Source organism: Antedon mediterranea, chromosome 3, assembly GCF_964355755.1.
Source record: "Antedon mediterranea chromosome 3, ecAntMedi1.1, whole genome shotgun sequence".
In the NCBI taxonomy this organism is placed as follows: Eukaryota; Metazoa; Echinodermata; class Crinoidea; order Comatulida; family Antedonidae; genus Antedon; species Antedon mediterranea.
Window position 1 is genome coordinate 34096908 of NC_092672.1, and position 18521 is coordinate 34115428.

The window sequence follows — 18521 nt, forward strand, 5'->3', positions numbered from 1 at the left end:
ACCTTTTTTGTTACATAAATTTGATAGTGTAGAGAAAGCATAAGAATATGTGTTTAATTAACAAACCGTAGCATGTGTATAGCTCTTACAGTACTTGGAATAGTAATGGATTATTGAAGATGAAGAAATAAAAAGAAACCTGTGGTATATACCTTTCCAGCTTTCTAAACTCTGAAAATACTGTAGCTCTTTTTCCTTTCATCTTACCGTGTAAAGATAATACGCTTGTGTTTTTGACTAAAACACCTAAAGCTCGTCCAAAATACTCCACCTCTGCACATGTACTAAAGAATACCATGTGTTTTAAATGCTGAAAATCAAATACATATTTCTTTAATAATCTCGGTTGGGATGACTTTTTCTCTATTTCAAATTTCTTCAATATATTGATATTTACTTAATAATTAATTTAAATGTGATTTGTCTAGTAAGACTTTTGTAATCTAGGCCTAGTCCCTTTTTCCCATTCTATACTTTTGTTGCACATTTTATAAGAGGGTCCCTGACTATTAGCTGCCATTGTTTTGTTCATCTGGACGGTTATTCTCTATTATAAGAAAGGTAAAATAAAAAATAAATATTATGTTATCTAAAATGCATATAGTAAGAACAGACATTTCAGCCAATGTTACCTTAAATTTTCTTAGAAAACCAACAAGAAAGTTGACTTTCTGATCACATTCACAAATCTAAAAAGTAAAGTTGGTTTTTTTTTAAAGGGTACATTAGTTTCTATACACAAGAAAAAAGTTGACAAGATTATTAATATAATGCCAACTTTGATATTAAAGCATAATAATTAATATCCTTTTTAATGAAATTAAATTTCAAATACTACCATTTGAAATGGTAAAGATTATAAACACTTACGGTATAATAATTTGTTAAGGTTGACGGAGTTCTTTGCTCCTTCTAAAATAAAAACAAATAAATTCATTTTTTAACAAGTACAGACATCGCATAAAGTAAGTGCTAAATAATACAGTAAAAGTGGGATGCCTCAGGACATTGCCCCTTAATAGGGGTGTTACAAAGGAGGTGTTCTACTTTTGACCTACACTTAATGTTTGATGGAATTAGTTCAGGCTAGTGCCTATTTGCTTTCATATCTAGTCTTAAAAATTTGTCAAGTCTCGACTTAAATGTGTTGACTGAGGGGAATTGAAATGCTTAATTATTCTGATTGAAAAAAAAAGTTATTTCTGCTCAAGGAAGGGATTTGCTTTAAGTTTAGGACGATAGAACTTCAGACTGTGACCACGAGTTCTGTTGTTATGAGAGATGGTGAAGAAGACGTCTGTGTTTATATGCAGCTGTACATACATACTGTACATACATATATAGTTGTTTCATTGTGTTTGTATACAAACTCAAGATGGTTATTACTTATTATAGGCTATTAACTTGGCAGATAACTAAAATAACAATCAATATAATAAGATGGTTTTTTTTTTTTTTTTAAAGTCTCGAAAAATAATTACTTACAGCTAATGAATTTGCTTTCTGTTTAACAGTAATACGGACTGGATTCCGTAAACCTGCCCTGATCAGAGACTCAACCTGATCAGTTTGTGTCGCAGAAAACAAACCAGTTCGTCTCTGCTTTGGAAGGTGACTTAAGATTGTGTTTATACTTAAATGAAAAATACAACAAACCATTTTATATAGCAAAAAAAGTTAGTTATAAAAGTTTCATTGTACTATACTATATTTTTAATGTTTTTATTATTATTATTTATTCAGGCAAAAGATACATTTTACAAAATATAATACAAATCAACAAATACAATGCAAGAAGAAAAGATAAAATCACAGTGACTAGCTGATACCAGGAAAGCACAAAAGCAGCATAAGCCACTGTCACCAATTAGGTGTGTACCTGCAACTAATAATAATAGTTCATTCTTATATAGCACATATAAGCAAGCTCTCAATGCACTGAACATTATTACCCCAGTCATTTTTTTTTTTTTTGGATCAAACACGTATGGAAACATGCTTCCATAATGCAGCTAGTAATCAGCGCAAAGTTGTGTTTTGATCTAACCGGGTACCCATTTATACACCTGGGTGGATGTATGTTATTTATTTCCATTTAATTTCATTCAGGCAATAGAAATAATTTGGAAGATGGAAAAAAAGGTGGGGGAAGGTGAAGAGCCTCTATGAAACCTCATACCCCTCGGATCTGCTCTTGAATTTTGTGGTCATTATCTCTCTTACCTTCCTGCAAATCCCATATCAAGCAACCTATCAGCCTCATCTAAAATCAACACCTCAAGTGACCTCAGCATGACGGTCAGGTTACATGATGACTTGCGTCTTTCTAACAAGTCCTCGAATCTACCAGGTGTTGCAATTATGATGTTTGCTCTACCGAGTAAAAAAAAAGTAAACAAATGCTTCATCTGGAACATATGATAGTACATTCATTTTATTGTTTGTAAAGCTGATTTTCCACTAGGCGAATTTGTTCGCGCGAATCGAAAGCGTCATGCTCTGCGCATGCGTATTCGAGTTTCTGTCTGTCATACTCCCTTCTGCGACAAATTCTAGTTTCTTGATTTTTCGCTGCAGCGAAATTTACTAGTTCGAATTGTTTCTACTTTTTGCGAAGTGAAATATTGCGCAACCAATCAGAGCTCAGGAAATGAGCTATGACGCTTTCATGAGCAGTCATGCGAATCGAAATGCTCAGCAACCACGCGAGGAACATGAACGTCGCAGCTATTCGCTCACATGTAGTGGAAAGAGAGTAGGCGATTTTTTTCTCTTCGAAACGTTTGATTCGCGCGAACAAATTCGCCTAGTGGAAAATCAGCTTTAGGCAGGATAGTCAGATGCTCAAATCATTATGAATAAATACCTAGCTTATCTTGACAAGTTAGTGAAACAGTGTGGTCATGTGAGACTCCGTTTACGGACTTTTTTCTGTTGTCTTGGTTAATTTGTTTGGTTTATTAGGCTTTTTCCTTGTTTAACAAAAACAATAACTTTCTTTTTACACTTACACTCACACATATATCCAACACTAGCTTACCCATTTGACTGTAAATGACTAATATCATCCGATGGCTTATTACCACCAATGATCAACATCTGAGAAAATTGAGGTAGGTTGGCCAGAAAGTTTGCTAACACTTCGTTGATCTGGATAGCGAGTTCGCGTGTTGGTGTTAAGATCACACATCCAACCTGGAAAAAATTTACCATATTTATTTCTGCCACAGTTTTAAATTTCTAAAACAATATAAATACAAGAAAAGTTTATGAAAATAAAAAACAATATTACAATATTATTTCTGCCATAGTTTTAAACTTCCAAAACAATAAAATACAAAAAACATTATGAAAGTGTTACCTCCATCTTCTTGATTGGTTCTTCTTTTCTGAGTAATATTTCTAACACTGGTATTAAAAAAGCCAGTGTCTTTCCACTTCCTGTGACCTAGTTTGAAAAATGAAGTAATTTGTTTGAATGTTTAATTCATAGTATGCTGCCGCTGGTAAAAGTGAGTCTGTATTCATTCTGATCTTTAGCTTTTAAGCCCAAGTATTGTGTGGTAGGGTGAGCAGTTACAAAACATGTCACCTTATCCTCAGTAGTAATTAGTATGTTTCAACCAGGTACAGCTAAGTATATTATAATAACAATATTATAATAAAATAATGCCTATTGTACTTACTGCTTCAGCTGCCACATCCTTATGGCTAATAAGAAGTGGAATTGATGCCGCCTATAAAATTAACATTATTCATTTATACAGTGTATGAAAAAATGTAATTACTGTATAACATAAACTACTACTCACTGTAGTCCTTACACTACATCTGGATGCACTTTAGACTTTTGAGTCTATTTTGTGTAGTAGGTCTTAGTGGGTTTTGTATTTTAAATATTTTACTTTGATAACAATTATTTTATTTCAATACTATAGACATAATATAATTAAGTTATTAGAACAATAATAAATATAGTAATATAGGCCTAGGCCTATGTTAGGGACTGGCATATATTTTTCAATTTATCTTTCTGCATTTGAATAGTGTTCAGTTTGAAAGAGTATGTAATCGTAAGCATTTTAAACTTTAAATCAACAAAATTGATTGAGTATTTCGAAAGTTATGAATAAAATAAGGTGTAAAAATTTGGCACCATCACTATCCTTTGTTTACATAGGAATCCCCACCCCGCGTTTGTGACCTTGTACACAAATAGTCACTGGGTGAAAATACTACTAAAACACATATAAATACATTTTATGAACATATTTTTAATTAGAAAGTTGATGGTGACAAATATATATTTGCATAATACCACATTTTGTTTGGAAATTGTGTCAAAATCACAAAAATAAGATAGAAAGTACTTATTTTATGTTTACCCTCTCCCCGGACTGCGCGAATGTCCCGGAGGAATACCCCCACCTCAGCCAGGCTGTGTGATGACGTCATCAGGCACTTCGCGGCCTAGAATTGCTTACTCACCTAGCATCAGGTGATTAAAAACCTTTTGTGATCCAATATAGGTGATATTTATGTAAAACCAAAGGCGTACACTGTTAAAATATAAATATATCTAAAATATATAAGCAAAATCCCAAAATATTAGGCATGTTTTCGATTTTTTCTGATTTTACTAACATTTCGAGCCCAAAATAAAATGTCATCGCGAAGACATGTGGGCAAAGAAATTTCAAATTTTTCATCGGAATTTTCCGGAAAAGATCGTTCAGTCATTCGTTTTTTCTGAATAGCCAATCAGAGTTCGTAAATTCATGCGCAAGTTGACCCCTTTTTAACAGGTTAAGGGTCACACTTGTCTATTCCCTAAAGATGTCTGCTGCCCTCTAGCGGTTTTGCTAGTAGCTACCTATGTATTAATTTTTAATAATTTTATAAATAAAACTCCAAAACTAAAAATTAAATATAAATTATAATATAAATAAAGACACTAAATACATATTAGGTAAGTTGGTTTATAAGTTTATATTGGTCTAATCACCGTATGATCATCTCCTTCAATGTCTAGGCCTAGCCTGTGTCATTTTGAGCAATGCTGTTGTCATCCCCAGCACGGGAATCTAACAGCTGCGGTAACCCCCACGACATGATGGTACTTGCCTAACGTGACTAGTCTTAGCCTAGCTTCTAATCGATATTTTTTACTGTTAAATTATCTGTACATAATGATAAATGGTATAACATATTACCTGGACTGGTGTCATTTTCTTGAAGCCTAGTTGTTTTATTGTTTTCAATACGTCAACACTTATTGATGGTTTCAAAGATTTCCATTTTTCTTTGCCCTCCATGTTTCGATCGCGAAGTATGTTTTGAACAACTCCACGTGTTTGGTTGTTAGTGTTAGATGTTAGATACTGAAATGGACTTAATTGATTGGTTGATCTTTAACGAGATTCACACCCCTCTATAGTTTTTTAATAACAAGAATGATCCGATCCGATGGGTGAAATTTGTAATTTGTAATACAATAGTCAATACATACCACCCCACAAGGACAAAACGAAGCTGAACCTGATCCATTATGTAAGTAGTATAGCTTAGGCAAAATTATAAGATACATTACAGATAATATAAATCTGTGAATCCTACAGTATGAGCGTTGGATCTCCTGAGCGTTTTTTAGGCCCATGCACTCTGCTGGTCAGGCAGGAGGCTCTGGTTGGTAGGCCTACTGCTGGAGTGTGACACAGACTGAGACAGTAGGCTTGAATCAGTAGGGTCCTTGTTGGAGTTAGGTAACTAGTAGTAGAGGTAGTGGGGCTGGGTCACAACCTGTTGTATCCACTGAGAACTTACTGAGTAGATATCACTTGTTTTTCTTGAATTTACTCTTTTGACCAGACAAAAGTATATGTATCAAGCATTTACTTATTTATTAAAGATTAAAATTCATTTTGTAGAATTTCTTATTTAATTACCAATAATGGGTTCTGCTGTAAGTAAACATAAAAGAAAAAGAATAAACAGTGATGTGAGCAGTAAAAATGAACGGGAAGTAGGAAAAGAAGAAGTAGAAAAGGAGGAAGTAAAAAAAGAGGAAGTAGAAAAGGAGGAGAATAATGAGGATAAACCTAAAGAACAGAATGCATTGGAAGAAAAAGAAACGGATACAACCGAGACAGACACGAAAGGAGTGGCAAGCCAAGCCAGTATGGAACCGAAAGATATAATGATAAGTTACAGTCATCAAGACAAGGACAAAATGAGGCTGTTAAAAGGTACTGTTCTGGTATTCCAAGGAATGTACCATTCAATGTAGCATTTAAATGAATAACTACCAGTTTAAATATTCCCACATCCATTTTCTATTAATACATGGTTACTGAAAAAAATATATAAATCACAGCATTTATACAGTTCAAAATCTAAATTGTATATTCACTTTTATCATGCAGCTATTAGCTCCATGCTTTTATTTTATCATGCAGCTATAGCTCCATACTTTTATTTTATCATGCAGCTATTAGCTCCTTGCTTTTATTTTATCATGCAGCTATTATAGCTCCATACTTTTATTTTATCATGCAGCTATAGTTCCATGCTTTTATCACCTTTTTTGTTTTGTTTTTTTAGATGCTCTTGAGGCCGAAGGTATCACTGTGTGGGTTGACGAAGTAGGCTTGCAAGCTGGTGTGGAATTCCTAAACAAAATTGGTCAGGCAATTGTCGATGCTAAGGTATGTCCACACAGTTGCATACACCTCAATGTTTATTTTACGGAAAACCTTTCTTATTTTGTAACTCATGCATTAATATTATTTTTAGTTTGCTGTTGTGAGAATTTCTTTTATTTGAAAAATCAAATAACCCTCTAAATCTCTCTTTCATACAACCTTCTCCATTCCCTCCCCCAAATTTAACCCTGTCAGTGCAGGAGATAAATATTAGATTTTACTAATGAAGCATGGAGCTATAAAATATATTAATTAATTGTATAGCTCCATAATAATAATAAATAAAAGAAAGAAAGAAAACCTGTGGATACAATTTTTCCATTCATTAGTTATGAGTCATTTGTTGTGCAATAGTAATCCCTTTTGTCACTGTGATTTTTGTATCCTGTTGCTGTAAATTTCCACCTCCTGGTCATGTGATATTGTACCAACATTTAGTTCTTATAGTAATAAATATATTCTAATGCTAAATATAATGCAGTATCTGTTTTCATATGGCATAAAAAATAGTGTTTACCAAGAAATAATAAGTATCGTAATAAAACTACAGATTTAAATAAAAATAACTCACCTTTTCCTTTCCTTCCAATAATAACTTCCTCAATATGAATTCTGGTAGATTCAAATTTCTTAGAAAATAAACATCAACAAATATTTTTACAAAAATGAAGGTTGAAAAACTAAAAAATATCCATCCAAAGTGGACACCCTCACATTCTATTTTACTAAAAATTGACTTTATAAAAAATACCGTAAGTGAAATTGACGATGGTTCTCTCCATTCCATATATCAGCTACTACTCATTCATTTTTTGTCTCTAGAGGGGATTCCTGAAGAGCTGTCACAATAGACTTCTTTCTGAAATAGATATAAGATCTCTATAAATTAATTCTTTTATTTAGTAGAAGAATTTTTTATTCAAAGTATGCTTATTATTATGCCTAACCCATCCTCTCTCTGAAACTCTGTCTACACTATCAAACTAGTTCGACATAAAAAGTGTGCCCAAATATGGTAGTGATATACACAATGTCCATATATATGTAAACTCTTTACTATATTTTATGTTTATTTTTATATACCTTTTTATATTATCAACTCAAACCTATGATACTGTAGGACAATTTAATACAGTATTTGTATTACCATGTTGATAATGATTTTTCTTTTATATTTTTGCAAATGGTTTAAAAACCTGTATCCGTCATATAATGTATTGTTTTGATGTGTTATGTTAAATTGGATGCACCACTTCTGTGTGTGCCACCGATGCAAAGGTGTCATTTCCTAATAAATCATTATTATTATTATTATTATATGGGCAAATCACTTTTTTTTTGTCAAACTAGTTTGATTTGATAGTGTAGACAGAGCTTAAAACTCAGGTACAGGCATGAATTTTAAATATAATATTTGGTTAATTGTATATAAATCAAATATTTGTAACAGAAATCACGACGAAAAAACATGAATTTCCCTTAATATGGTCAAATACAAAATTTGGCACAATTCTTCCATAAAAACCAGGAAGACTTTTTTACAGTAGTTAGGTAGTTAACCTAATGTAATAACATGTCTTGTGACTCCCTAGAAGGTGAAAAAAGATGGTGGATATACGGTGGATAATTTTTGCTATAGCACGAAAATAGAAATTTGAAGTTGAATAAAAATTCCAGAAATGTAATATTCAAGTTATATTACCTATACTTAGTCATCTGATAAAATTTTTTACCACACTGTTTATTTTTCGTAGCTTTTTAAAATGCCTCTCTATTTACAAAATTTGTTTACAAAAGAATAGAGATTTTACTGTGTAATTTGAACTATCCCCCCACTGATAAGAAAGTGCTTATTTTCAACAAGCTCGTGTAACACAAATAAAATCCCAAAAATTATGAAACATAGGGGAAACTATAGATCGATAATTATTGGAATGTATGATCAATAGAAATTTTTTGCCCGCACCTGGCCTTTAAGACAACCTAACAATCTATACTTCTTTCAACAGTTGTTTCTGTCGTTGTTAAGCTGCAAGTCAGTTTCATCAAAGTATTGTCGTGATGAGCTCGCTTTGGCGTATGTATCAAGCAAACCAATCTTCCCCTGCACGATAGAATCTCGCGATAAAGTCACAAAAGGAATGGACTTTGGAATGTAATAATACATTTTTTGTTTATGTTTATATTTATATTATTTGCATTTCAATATTCCTGCATTTAGACATAATTACTCTTTTTTTGCCTCTAGAGTGGCCACTGATCTCAGACCACAATTCTAGGGGCCGAGCACCCTTCCTCACTAAAACCCTCACCATAAAATTTTTACACATAAAATATATTGATCATTTATTTATATAAAGCTAAAGATTAGTTATTAAATGTACCATTGTTCATTTTAAAGGAAACTTCAGCTGGCGCCGTTGAAATGGTTTAACTTCACAAATGATAAGCCATTTGACTCTGTGTCTAAAGAACTTGCGAACGAAGTCAAAGATAAATTGCAGGAATTGTCATCCTCAAGTCGAAAGCAGCAAAAAAATGGTATGTATTGTTTATAATCAGTAATGTTTTTTTAAAAACTAATTTTTCATTATCCATTCATAGACACTTCACCGGATGTTCTTGATTGTACCGACCACATATTTTTGTTGCATCCAATTCTTTTCTGAATATTCTTGTGATATGACTTTAAAAAAATAATAATGTTAGTCCATTAACTACTATGCTTACTTCTTTACTAGATGAAGGCAAAAGTAAAAGACCTACCTTTAAGAGACTCCGTTCAAAGCTCAATGTTCATCATAGGCAGCTCTCAGTGGAAGGAAAGCACAAAGATTTCTGGCAAAAGTTTTATCCAGATGTAGACTTTGTTCCTTGGACAACGTAAGTCAAAACTGATTTTACATAATCTTTATTTTGTAGGCCTACAGTTTAGAAAAGATAAGAATATATTAAAATAATAGTAAATACAGTACAGTCAACTCTCCCAATACCGGACAGTTTTCCGGAAAATTTGGTGCTGGTAAAAATGAATTTGGGACCTTTTGAACCTTGAAAAAGTCTGGTATTGGGAGAGCTTCTGCTTTTCAGTCTGGTATTGGCAGAGTGGACTGTACTGTTAATGCAACAAGTCTCTTTGTTTTCAATCTAAAACTTGATATTGTATTCAAATTTTTCTAGGTTTGTTGAAGACCTAAAAACTGAATATGATGCAGAAATTGAGAATTGGTACAAAGAGGGCGATCTTGATTGGTTGATTCAAGTATTACATCGAGAAATGGATGAAGACGAGGATGAAGTCATTCAAAAAGAACACTATGAAGGTTTGTACCAGTTGAGGTTGATAAACGCTAGGGCAGAAACTACATTTGTCTGTAATTTGGTGGTGAACTACTGTGGCGCCCTCTATACTAAACCTACCTTTGATGTGAACCTGCTTTTCTTCATTATGTAAATACAACTGTATATCATATTTTTATGCACAATTTTTATCTAATGTATTTAAACTTTCAGAGTTTTGTACTGTAAGTGGAGAAAGGCAAGAATTTTGGCAAAGGGTACAAGAGCAGGCGCTGGAGAGCTACACTATGAGGGAAGTGTTTAGTATGAATTCCAGCGTACGGATTGATGCCATACAGAACTTGGGTAAAGTTTTTTCTACACTACCAAACTTTATCCATGCTATGCTGCCTCAGAATTTTTTTGAAAAACCTGTATAATAAATTAATTTGCATATCAGCTGTTCACCTTATCTTTTCCACTCCACTGATAGGTTCCAATTGAAAAAATGAAATATCAGAAGATTTTATGAAAAATGATACCAAACAATAAAGGGCACTATAATTTTTTACAAAATGCATCTAAAACATAGAGGGAGCTATTAAAAAAATAAAAAATAATACTAGACACTTTTCATATGTGGCATGCATCAACAGCATTCAGTTAACCAAAAGGGGCATAGTTAGTAAAAGAAATTGCAACCTTTAGTGGGAGATCCCTTGAAATATCAAGAAATTCATGCAGTTAAGATGCTCTGTCTGTCATACAAAATAAGATACTGTAATATAGCATTATAATTTAATTCAATGAAATGTATTTATTCTGAATCATTTTCAGCCAAGTTTAACAGTTCATCAGTGATTGAATCATTGCTGGATCTTTGCGTTGACGTTGACGAGAATGTTCGAGCAGTTGCTGCAATCTCATTGGCCAGAACAGGAGTCCGAGATGATGAGCACATCATGAATACAATCATGAGGTTATTAAAAGATAAAGATAGACTGGTCAGGGAAAGTGGTTGCCTGGCGTTGGGACACATGAAGGCTAAAAAAGCTATCCCCAAGCTTGTCCACTTATGGTAAGTCAATATAACATGCTTCGAGCCTAATTCAATATTGTCACAATCTACTGTACTGGTTTCATAAATATTTGTTAAAGGAAAATCATTTTTTTTTTCTACCAAAACTGTTAATAAATACATACACTATTCTTCGCCAGTAGTGTAGTTTACTGTATTGCTGCTGTTGGGTAGAAAACTCGAAACCTATAATTAGCTATAACCGGTTGGAAATATTTTCTTTCAGGCGTAATGATGCCATATCCAATGTGCGTGAAGCAGCTGCCATTGCTCTGGAACAAATAGGAGGTGAAGAGGCCCAGAAGGCAATGCACATTACCAAAGTATTGAGTGAAGAGATCAAGGCTTTGTCAAATAAACATTGATCCATGAAGGGTTAGTTAAACATTTTCTTTAAAAAAACATAATACTATTGCAGAGTATCATTCATGAGTGCAATAAGAAAATGTATGCGGTTTTCTATACAATTTTGTTGGAAAATAAGTATTATTTTCTAACTGGGAGATACAGAAAAATTGTACAAAATTTAATGTAAATGTAGATATTTTTTAATACACTTTTGGATACAAGAAACATTTTGCATAAAAGGAAAATTCACAAAAGCATATTTTGAGATGTTAGAATAACTACAGACTGCTAAATAGAAAAATGTGTACATTTTATTCAGTATAGTTTTTTAGATGATACAGTATGTATTACAATGTATATAGTTTTAAATAAGATTAGCATAATAGTGGTGACTGTAGTCTAAACATTGCCTTCAAGTTACATGGTTCCAAGTTCGATTATTTATAATGTTATATTCTATTGAATATCTGAACACATTATTATTTGCGAGTGTAATTTCTTATTTATCTAATCAGCAACTTAACATTAGTGATAATTGGTTTATAATTTCTCTGTGGTTTGTGTTTGTGTGGTATTATTTGTGTGTGCCTGCTTAAAGATATTTATCCATTTCTTCGAAATAGCAGAATAGATATTTAACAGAAAAAAATATATTTAGTATAACAAAACATTTTTTATAAGAATTTATAATAACAATAATTATTTATAGAAAGGGAAAGACAGTAATACATGATTACAATGTAGTGGTTTAAACATTGTATAATCCTGCATGTTTGTGTTAATAAATACAAAATATTTTTAGACACAAAAGTCAGAGTTACTATGTAGTTCAAGTCCAAATGATAAGATTTTAAAATATTTTAGATACATGAATATTAAAACATTGTACTGTATAACATTTTTTTATAACACATTTTTTGTGATTTTCATACATCTTAAAACTTATACATTTATAAATACATTTTAAAATAAATAGCATTTACAATTAACTAAATATATAGAATCATTTAAATATATAAACATTTAAAAGCTCTATAAAACATTGGATTACATTCTCTTAAAATGTTTTCAAATCTTAATTCTACAATATTGAAAGATTCACACTAGTTAATATTGTGGAATCATTTGGGTTTGTTAAATTTTAATTCTTGACAAAGAACGTTCAGTAAAACAAATCTTATTTCTAAAAATATATCTTTACAATAAAAATTCTTAACATTAAATTAATTAATTGAGGTAAAAAGGAGTCATAATCAAGAATGTATCACATGATCAGTGACTAATTTAATTTACCAAAATTCTAGGTATGACCTAGGATTTGCAATGCCATTGCCAATTTTTCATACCAACACTAATGCATCGCTTAAGTGTAGTGTAAATTAATCCCCGAAAAGATCACAAGTGGGTAAGCTTGCTTACATTGTTCTTCACCGGTTCATCCGACTGTCGTGTCACGTCCGAACTGTTAAACTTTCCAGCCGACGACTTTCGTTGGTCGCGTCCAGCATTCTGCAAGCCTCGATTCATGCAACGTTTGACCTCTTTACGCACATGTTTGTTACATGTGAAAGCCATGAAGATGAACACACCTTGAAGGGAATTTAATACAATGAACGTGTACCGAAAGATTTTCAACTGTGTGAATGCTGATACAAAACCAAAGATCCATGTAAAACCCATCAATGTCGACATCTGTAAATTGAATATATAAGTATAGATTAATTGATTGCATCATTAAAAAGAATAATTTAACATAATACTGTAAAAGAAAAAAATAATTAAATAGGATTTAATTATAAATAAACTTGTATTTTGATTTATAATATATTGGACTTTTGAAATTACAAAACTACAGTGAAACCGCTCATTTGGACACCCTTATTAAGAAGACACTTTTCTGTGAAATAAACAAGGGGAAATATATGTTTTACCAGTACGATAAACCTCTATTGAAGGGACACCTCTATTGAAGGGACACCCCTATTAAGATGCCAATTGGTTGCGTCAGGAAGGTCTCTTCTTAATGGGATGGTTTTACTGTAGTAATAATAAAAGCTTGGTGTGATTTCGAAATGTATTTATAAAACAACATCTTTAATTATTCTACATTCAATTAAATTTTTTAAATTTAGAGAGAATGAATTATAACAGAAATGCTTTACCTTTACATAGACAAGTAGATCAGTTCTGAAACGTTTCAATCGTGTATTTTTAGCATCTCCGACCTTGTTAACTACCTTCGTGAGTCTTAAGCCAATCACAGCGCAGATAAATAACAGTATATTAAAAAGTAATATGATCATAAGAGGAAGACCAAAAGCAAGCAAAGTCGATTTTTCATCGTAAATCCAACAAGCAAATTCATTTCCGTATCTAAAACGTAGATTGTTGAATTGTTCAAAATGTATTACGAGACACAGAATGATTATAGGTATCGGCGCACCCCAGCCATAAAACATGTACGCCTGTAATATTTTCCTCTTACTGTGCCGCTTACGAAGTTTAACCTTTGACCCAAAAGTAAAAAAGAAGTCTAGGGCCATAGCATTCATCCAAAAGAAAGCAGCTAACCAGACATAGTGCATAACGGCAGCAATGGTGGTGCAAAGTATTGGGTAGGCGACCCCTTGACCTTGAAGTAATACACCCAGCTGTCCGATAAACAGTGCACCAATCAGGTTCATTAAGATTTTACCAAGAAGCGTACGTAAGGATCGAAACACACAGCGCACAATAAACGTTATAGTTAGTGCTACTAGTGATAATAAGATCCCAATACAACTAATGATAACTTGCATGTGATCAGAATCGGGCGGAAAGAATGAAGTCGGCGTGTAATTCAAAGTGTCGCGCTTTAAAGACCTGCAAACTTCAGGGCGCCCTCTAGGATGCAACATCGATTGATTGGTCAATGTTGGCTCTACACCTTCATTTGTTGTCACAGAAACTGTCGTGTTTAGTGAAATTGTAGAATTAAGCACCAATGGAGGGCAGTGTTCAAGAGTTTCCACATTACTGCACACATATAGCGACGTTTCCTGGCAAGAATCTCCAGAATCACTAAAACGATGCACTTTCTGAAACTCAACCTGTGACGGCACATATAAGATATTACTGGCGGATATATAAACAAAGTTGGAATGACCAGATTCAATGAAGTAAGTTTCTGAATAATTATGTTTCGAAATTACGCAGTTCATTTCTAAATCAACCTCGTCAACGTATTCTGAAAAACTCGCTCTGATTACCGTCAAACTAAAATAAACTTGCGTTTTAGAGTTATTACTTACGTGCTCAACGACCGTTTCAAAACTTGAGTGTACGACGTGTAGCTGTGTACACATCTCACTTACAAATCCAGAGAACTTTTTCACTTCCCAAGGGTGGGCGAATCCATGTGGTTTGCCATCGATTTCGTCCACAATTCCAACATTAATCTCAGTTTTAAAATGTAATTCCATTAATTTTCGAAGCCACTGTTCTTCATTATCATTTGTAACATTGTGTTTGACTATGAATTCCAATGTAACATTCACTCTGACAGATGGACTGCATATATCGGCAAGATTCGGCATTAAATCCATTTCGTTGCAGTCACCGCCGTCCGTGGTCACTCCTTTGGAGATTCCACTTACCTTCCCAATGGCTTTATCTGGTTGGTTTTCGGGATTTTCAGCCTGATCCGGATTATATTGTCTTTCAGGTAGTGAAGGAATCATGATGGCTATGGATGTGAATTTGCTCCTGGGAACTATAAAATAATAAATGAAGATAACAATAATAATGATAGTCTTATATACAATATTATACAATTATATACAATGTCTGCACATGGTAAATAATGAAAATAATGGTAAATAATGAACTTTTAGCGTCTTTTAAGTCTGCAATAATTTTATCCAAAAGATTTAGTTTTCATAAGTTTGATAACATGCAGTACATCCCATAACACAATGCAATGTGTATTAAATAATAAAATTTATCTTACTACACAATTGTCTTCTGATGTCATATTCATAGTTGTATGGACACACACATTTAAATGAACCTTCTGTATTGAGGCATATGCCAGGGTAACAGAGCATCACATTCACACTACACTCATTCAGATCTATAAAATAAACACACATGTACTAAATATAAGAAAAATATTAAATAAAATTTAATAAATTTGTTTCCTTCCAAAGATAATATATTTTGAATAGTGACTTCGCCAAGGCTGTTGTTAGCAATGACATCGCTGATATTCCTTGAGAAAGTGCATTGACAACGCCAAAACTTTGAGTGATTTTTTCAACGTTTGTTCATTTTCCTTCACATACCAAGAACATTTGCATTCAAAATAATATTGAAATTTGTAACTGATTTTAAACTAAACATATTCTCTATTTTTTATTTGGGAAATTATATATACTGAACCAATTTAGTTTCTGTGAGTTTTTATTTTTCTTTTGTTCTCAAATTTCATTCTTCTCTTGGTGTCATACTTAAAGTTAAAGTTATTGTAATAAAATAAATGAATGAAAACAGCACACTAATCAAAGGCACAGGCTGTATTTAGTATACTGACCGTCACACATGACTTGGTCTCGATTGTAATAAAATCCAATCGGACAGCGACATTCAAAACTGCCCTCTAGGTTGACACAATATCCAGGATGGCACTGATCACCAATAGAAGCACATTCATTCAAATCTCGACAATGCTGTTCACCTTGGAAGTGTGCGAAACCATCCGGGCAGAAGCAGTAGTAGCTGCCGAGAGTATTGAAGCAAGCGCCAGGCTCACAAAGACCTTGTTGTAACATACACTCATCAGCATCTAAAGGAAAAAGTCTACAATTAGTATCTAATCAAAGAAATAAGCAAGCATCTAAAGCTCTGTTTACACTATCAAACTTTACGTGTCATATATGGTATTGCTACTATGCTTAAATATGGTAGTGATATGACATCATCATGTCTATATATGGGCACATCACATTTTTTTGTCACATAAAGATTGATGTTGTAGACAGAGCTTAAAGACCCTTTCCCTGCAATTTTGGACGTTTTTTGGAAAATAATACATATATATCACTTTAAAAACATTAAACCATGTCATTCCTTGTCTTAAATGTACGTTTTATGGTAAATTATGATAACAAGTGAGAAACAATGCACTACCTAAGTAGCTCGCGGCGATCGACCTCTCGTGGACGGTCTTAGGCCTAGCCTAGCTAGGCTTAGTTTTGTAGGCCTAGCTGGTAAACATCGATAACGTACGAACATCGTACGCTAGCTATATACCTAGCCTGACGTTGTATAGTTGCTGCATTAATTGTCTTTCTATTTTTGCCAGACTCCGTTGATACAAATTGGGGAAAACCCGGTATTTTCGCTGAAAAGTTAGGAGTCTTCCATTTGTTTTGGCTTCACGATCGATCGAAAAGTGGGCGAATTACAGGTGAAAAACAAAAATATCAATCCGCGCGCAATGCATTTTGGGATTTATAGCGGGCCGCTATAATTATTAGAATCGATTTATTTTTCACATTTTTAACCGTTTAAAGACGAAAAAAGTTATCGCAATAGGACCATATAGTATTATTTTTACATTAAATATAGTTTGTGATCTTAAATTAGATCTAAAAAACGTAGGGAATGGGGCTTTAAAGCTCTGTCTAAACTATCAAACTAGTGTAAATGTGCCCAAATATGGAAGTGATATGCACAAATATGGTAGTGCTGTGATATATGATATGTCCATATATGGGCAGATACAGACTCAAGATGACCATAGAGTTTGTTAAAGCTCTGTTTACACTATCAAACTAGTTTGACAAAGAAAGTGTAATGTGCCCAAATATGGTAGTGATATCATGACATCATGTCCATATATGGGCACATCACATTCTTTCACATATAAATATATTTTTAAGCAGTAGTAAACTAAAGCTCGTCAGTGTAACAAAGTCAAGATTAGACTAGGCCCCTAACCACACCTGGTTAAGGGTGTACAGGACTAGACTAGGCCCCTAACACCACCTGGTTACGGGCAGGACTAGACTAGGCCCCTAAACCCACCTGGATACGGGTGTACAGGACTAGACTAGGCCTCTAACACCACCTGGTTACGGGCAGGACTAGACTAGGCCCCTAACCCCACCTGGATACGGGTGTACAGGACTAGACTAGGCCCGTAACACCATCTGGTTACGGGTGTACAGGACTAGACTAGGCCCCTAACCCCACCTGGTTACGGGTGTACAGGACTAGACCAGGCTCCTAACACCACCTGGTTACGGGTGTACATACCTTGACATGTTAGCCCTTTGCGGGATTGCTTGTAGCCTGCAGGACAGGAACAAACCTCTGTATTCAAATTCACTATCTGACAATGTCCAGGGGAACAACTGTCCCTTCTACACAAATCTAAAAAGTTCAATAATAATAGTTCATTCTTTGCTAACAATTCTCCTTAAAGGTAGATGAGGGCTGGCATATAGTATATCAATCGTTTTGCTTAAGTCAGATAGTTAAAAGGAATATTATTTAAGAACTTTAAGCAAAATCATTGACTTAAAACAAAGCTAAAGATATAAGTTAAAATAAATGAATAGCATACCTGATGGGTCGTAATCTATTGATATCAGTGGTACATTACATATGGACTTATATGATTCTACAAACAAAATAGAAGGCATTAATTAGACATTTATATAATTAAGCATTCGCTCACACCCACACCACAAAATACAACAATATGGAAGTTTGTCTCATACACATACACCGGATAGAATAAAATATGTTCTTTTTTCATTTTTTTTCCAATTTTATGACTATTTTCGTAAAAAAATAAGTTAATAATTAGTCCAGTCAAAAATCACCCTCACCATGGTATAAGAACGTACCCTAATAAAATTTCATCCGTAGGTTCTATGTATATAAGTAATAACATTTCTTGATGTTGCGTCTTGCAAAACTTGGGATTTTACGAGAAAATTTGACTTTTATACCCAATTTATAACTACCTCATGTCGTATTATTGTGTACAGCGAATGCGACGAAGCGTGACTGAAATTACGAGACGCCGTTTGCGCCCATTGAAAAATGCATTAACAAAGCTAAAAACC

At 33.4% G+C, this 18521-nt stretch overlaps 3 protein-coding genes across 5 annotated transcripts in view; 1 reads left to right on the forward strand and 2 right to left on the reverse strand.

Annotated features, from left to right (window-relative positions):
- LOC140045309 (ATP-dependent RNA helicase DDX55-like) overlaps nucleotides 1-5459 on the reverse strand; it is a 31380-nt gene extending 25921 nt beyond the window's left edge. The window contains exons 1-9 of one of the 2 annotated variants that reach the window (XM_072090157.1): nucleotides 5214-5459; nucleotides 3687-3737; nucleotides 3362-3448; nucleotides 3041-3195; nucleotides 2224-2373; nucleotides 1486-1633; nucleotides 871-912; nucleotides 633-689; nucleotides 153-310 (exon numbers count right to left, since the gene is read on the reverse strand). In XM_072090157.1, the coding sequence (XP_071946258.1) occupies nucleotides 153-310; nucleotides 633-689; nucleotides 871-912; nucleotides 1486-1633; nucleotides 2224-2373; nucleotides 3041-3195; nucleotides 3362-3448; nucleotides 3687-3737; nucleotides 5214-5315 (950 nt within the window). In that variant the 5' untranslated portion in view covers nucleotides 5316-5459. Of the gene's footprint in view, nucleotides 1-152; nucleotides 311-632; nucleotides 690-870; nucleotides 913-1485; nucleotides 1634-2223; nucleotides 2374-3040; nucleotides 3196-3361; nucleotides 3449-3686; nucleotides 3738-4488; nucleotides 4679-5213 lie in introns of those variants that run through there. The other variant, XM_072090158.1, reaches the window with a different exon arrangement.
- Nucleotides 5455-12164, forward strand: LOC140045310 (uncharacterized). Its single transcript, XM_072090159.1, has 10 exons — nucleotides 5455-5550; nucleotides 5928-6245; nucleotides 6601-6704; nucleotides 8711-8856; nucleotides 9103-9242; nucleotides 9443-9584; nucleotides 9882-10024; nucleotides 10215-10346; nucleotides 10818-11058; nucleotides 11285-12164. The coding sequence occupies exons 2-10, from the start codon at nucleotides 5951-5953 to the stop codon at nucleotides 11421-11423; spliced, it is 1482 nt and encodes a 493-aa protein (XP_071946260.1). The 5' UTR covers nucleotides 5455-5550; nucleotides 5928-5950; the 3' UTR covers nucleotides 11424-12164.
- Nucleotides 12165-12230: 66 nt separating this feature from the next.
- LOC140045307 (uncharacterized) overlaps nucleotides 12231-18521 on the reverse strand; it is a 28439-nt gene continuing 22148 nt past the window's right edge. For both annotated transcript variants that reach the window (XM_072090154.1, XM_072090153.1), the window contains 6 exons: nucleotides 18014-18070; nucleotides 17704-17820; nucleotides 15977-16228; nucleotides 15395-15517; nucleotides 13569-15157; nucleotides 12231-13098 (listed from right to left, as the gene is read on the reverse strand). In XM_072090154.1, the coding sequence (XP_071946255.1) occupies nucleotides 12802-13098; nucleotides 13569-15157; nucleotides 15395-15517; nucleotides 15977-16228; nucleotides 17704-17820; nucleotides 18014-18070 (2435 nt within the window). In that variant the 3' untranslated portion in view covers nucleotides 12231-12801. The remainder of the gene's footprint in view (nucleotides 13099-13568; nucleotides 15158-15394; nucleotides 15518-15976; nucleotides 16229-17703; nucleotides 17821-18013; nucleotides 18071-18521) is intronic.

What these genes read in the sequence shown, in the direction of transcription:
- LOC140045310 (XM_072090159.1), top strand. Translation starts at nt 5,951, where the DNA reads ATGGGTTCTGCTGTAAGTAAACATAAAAGAAAAAGAATAAACAGTGAT. An exon ending in AGGCAATTGTCGATGCTAAG is followed by an intron (nt 6,705 to 8,710) that starts GTATGTCCACAC and finishes TTCTTTCAACAG; the next exon opens with TTGTTTCTGTCGTTGTTAAG. An exon ending in TCAAAAAGAACACTATGAAG is followed by an intron (nt 10,025 to 10,214) that starts GTTTGTACCAGT and finishes TTAAACTTTCAG; the next exon opens with AGTTTTGTACTGTAAGTGGA.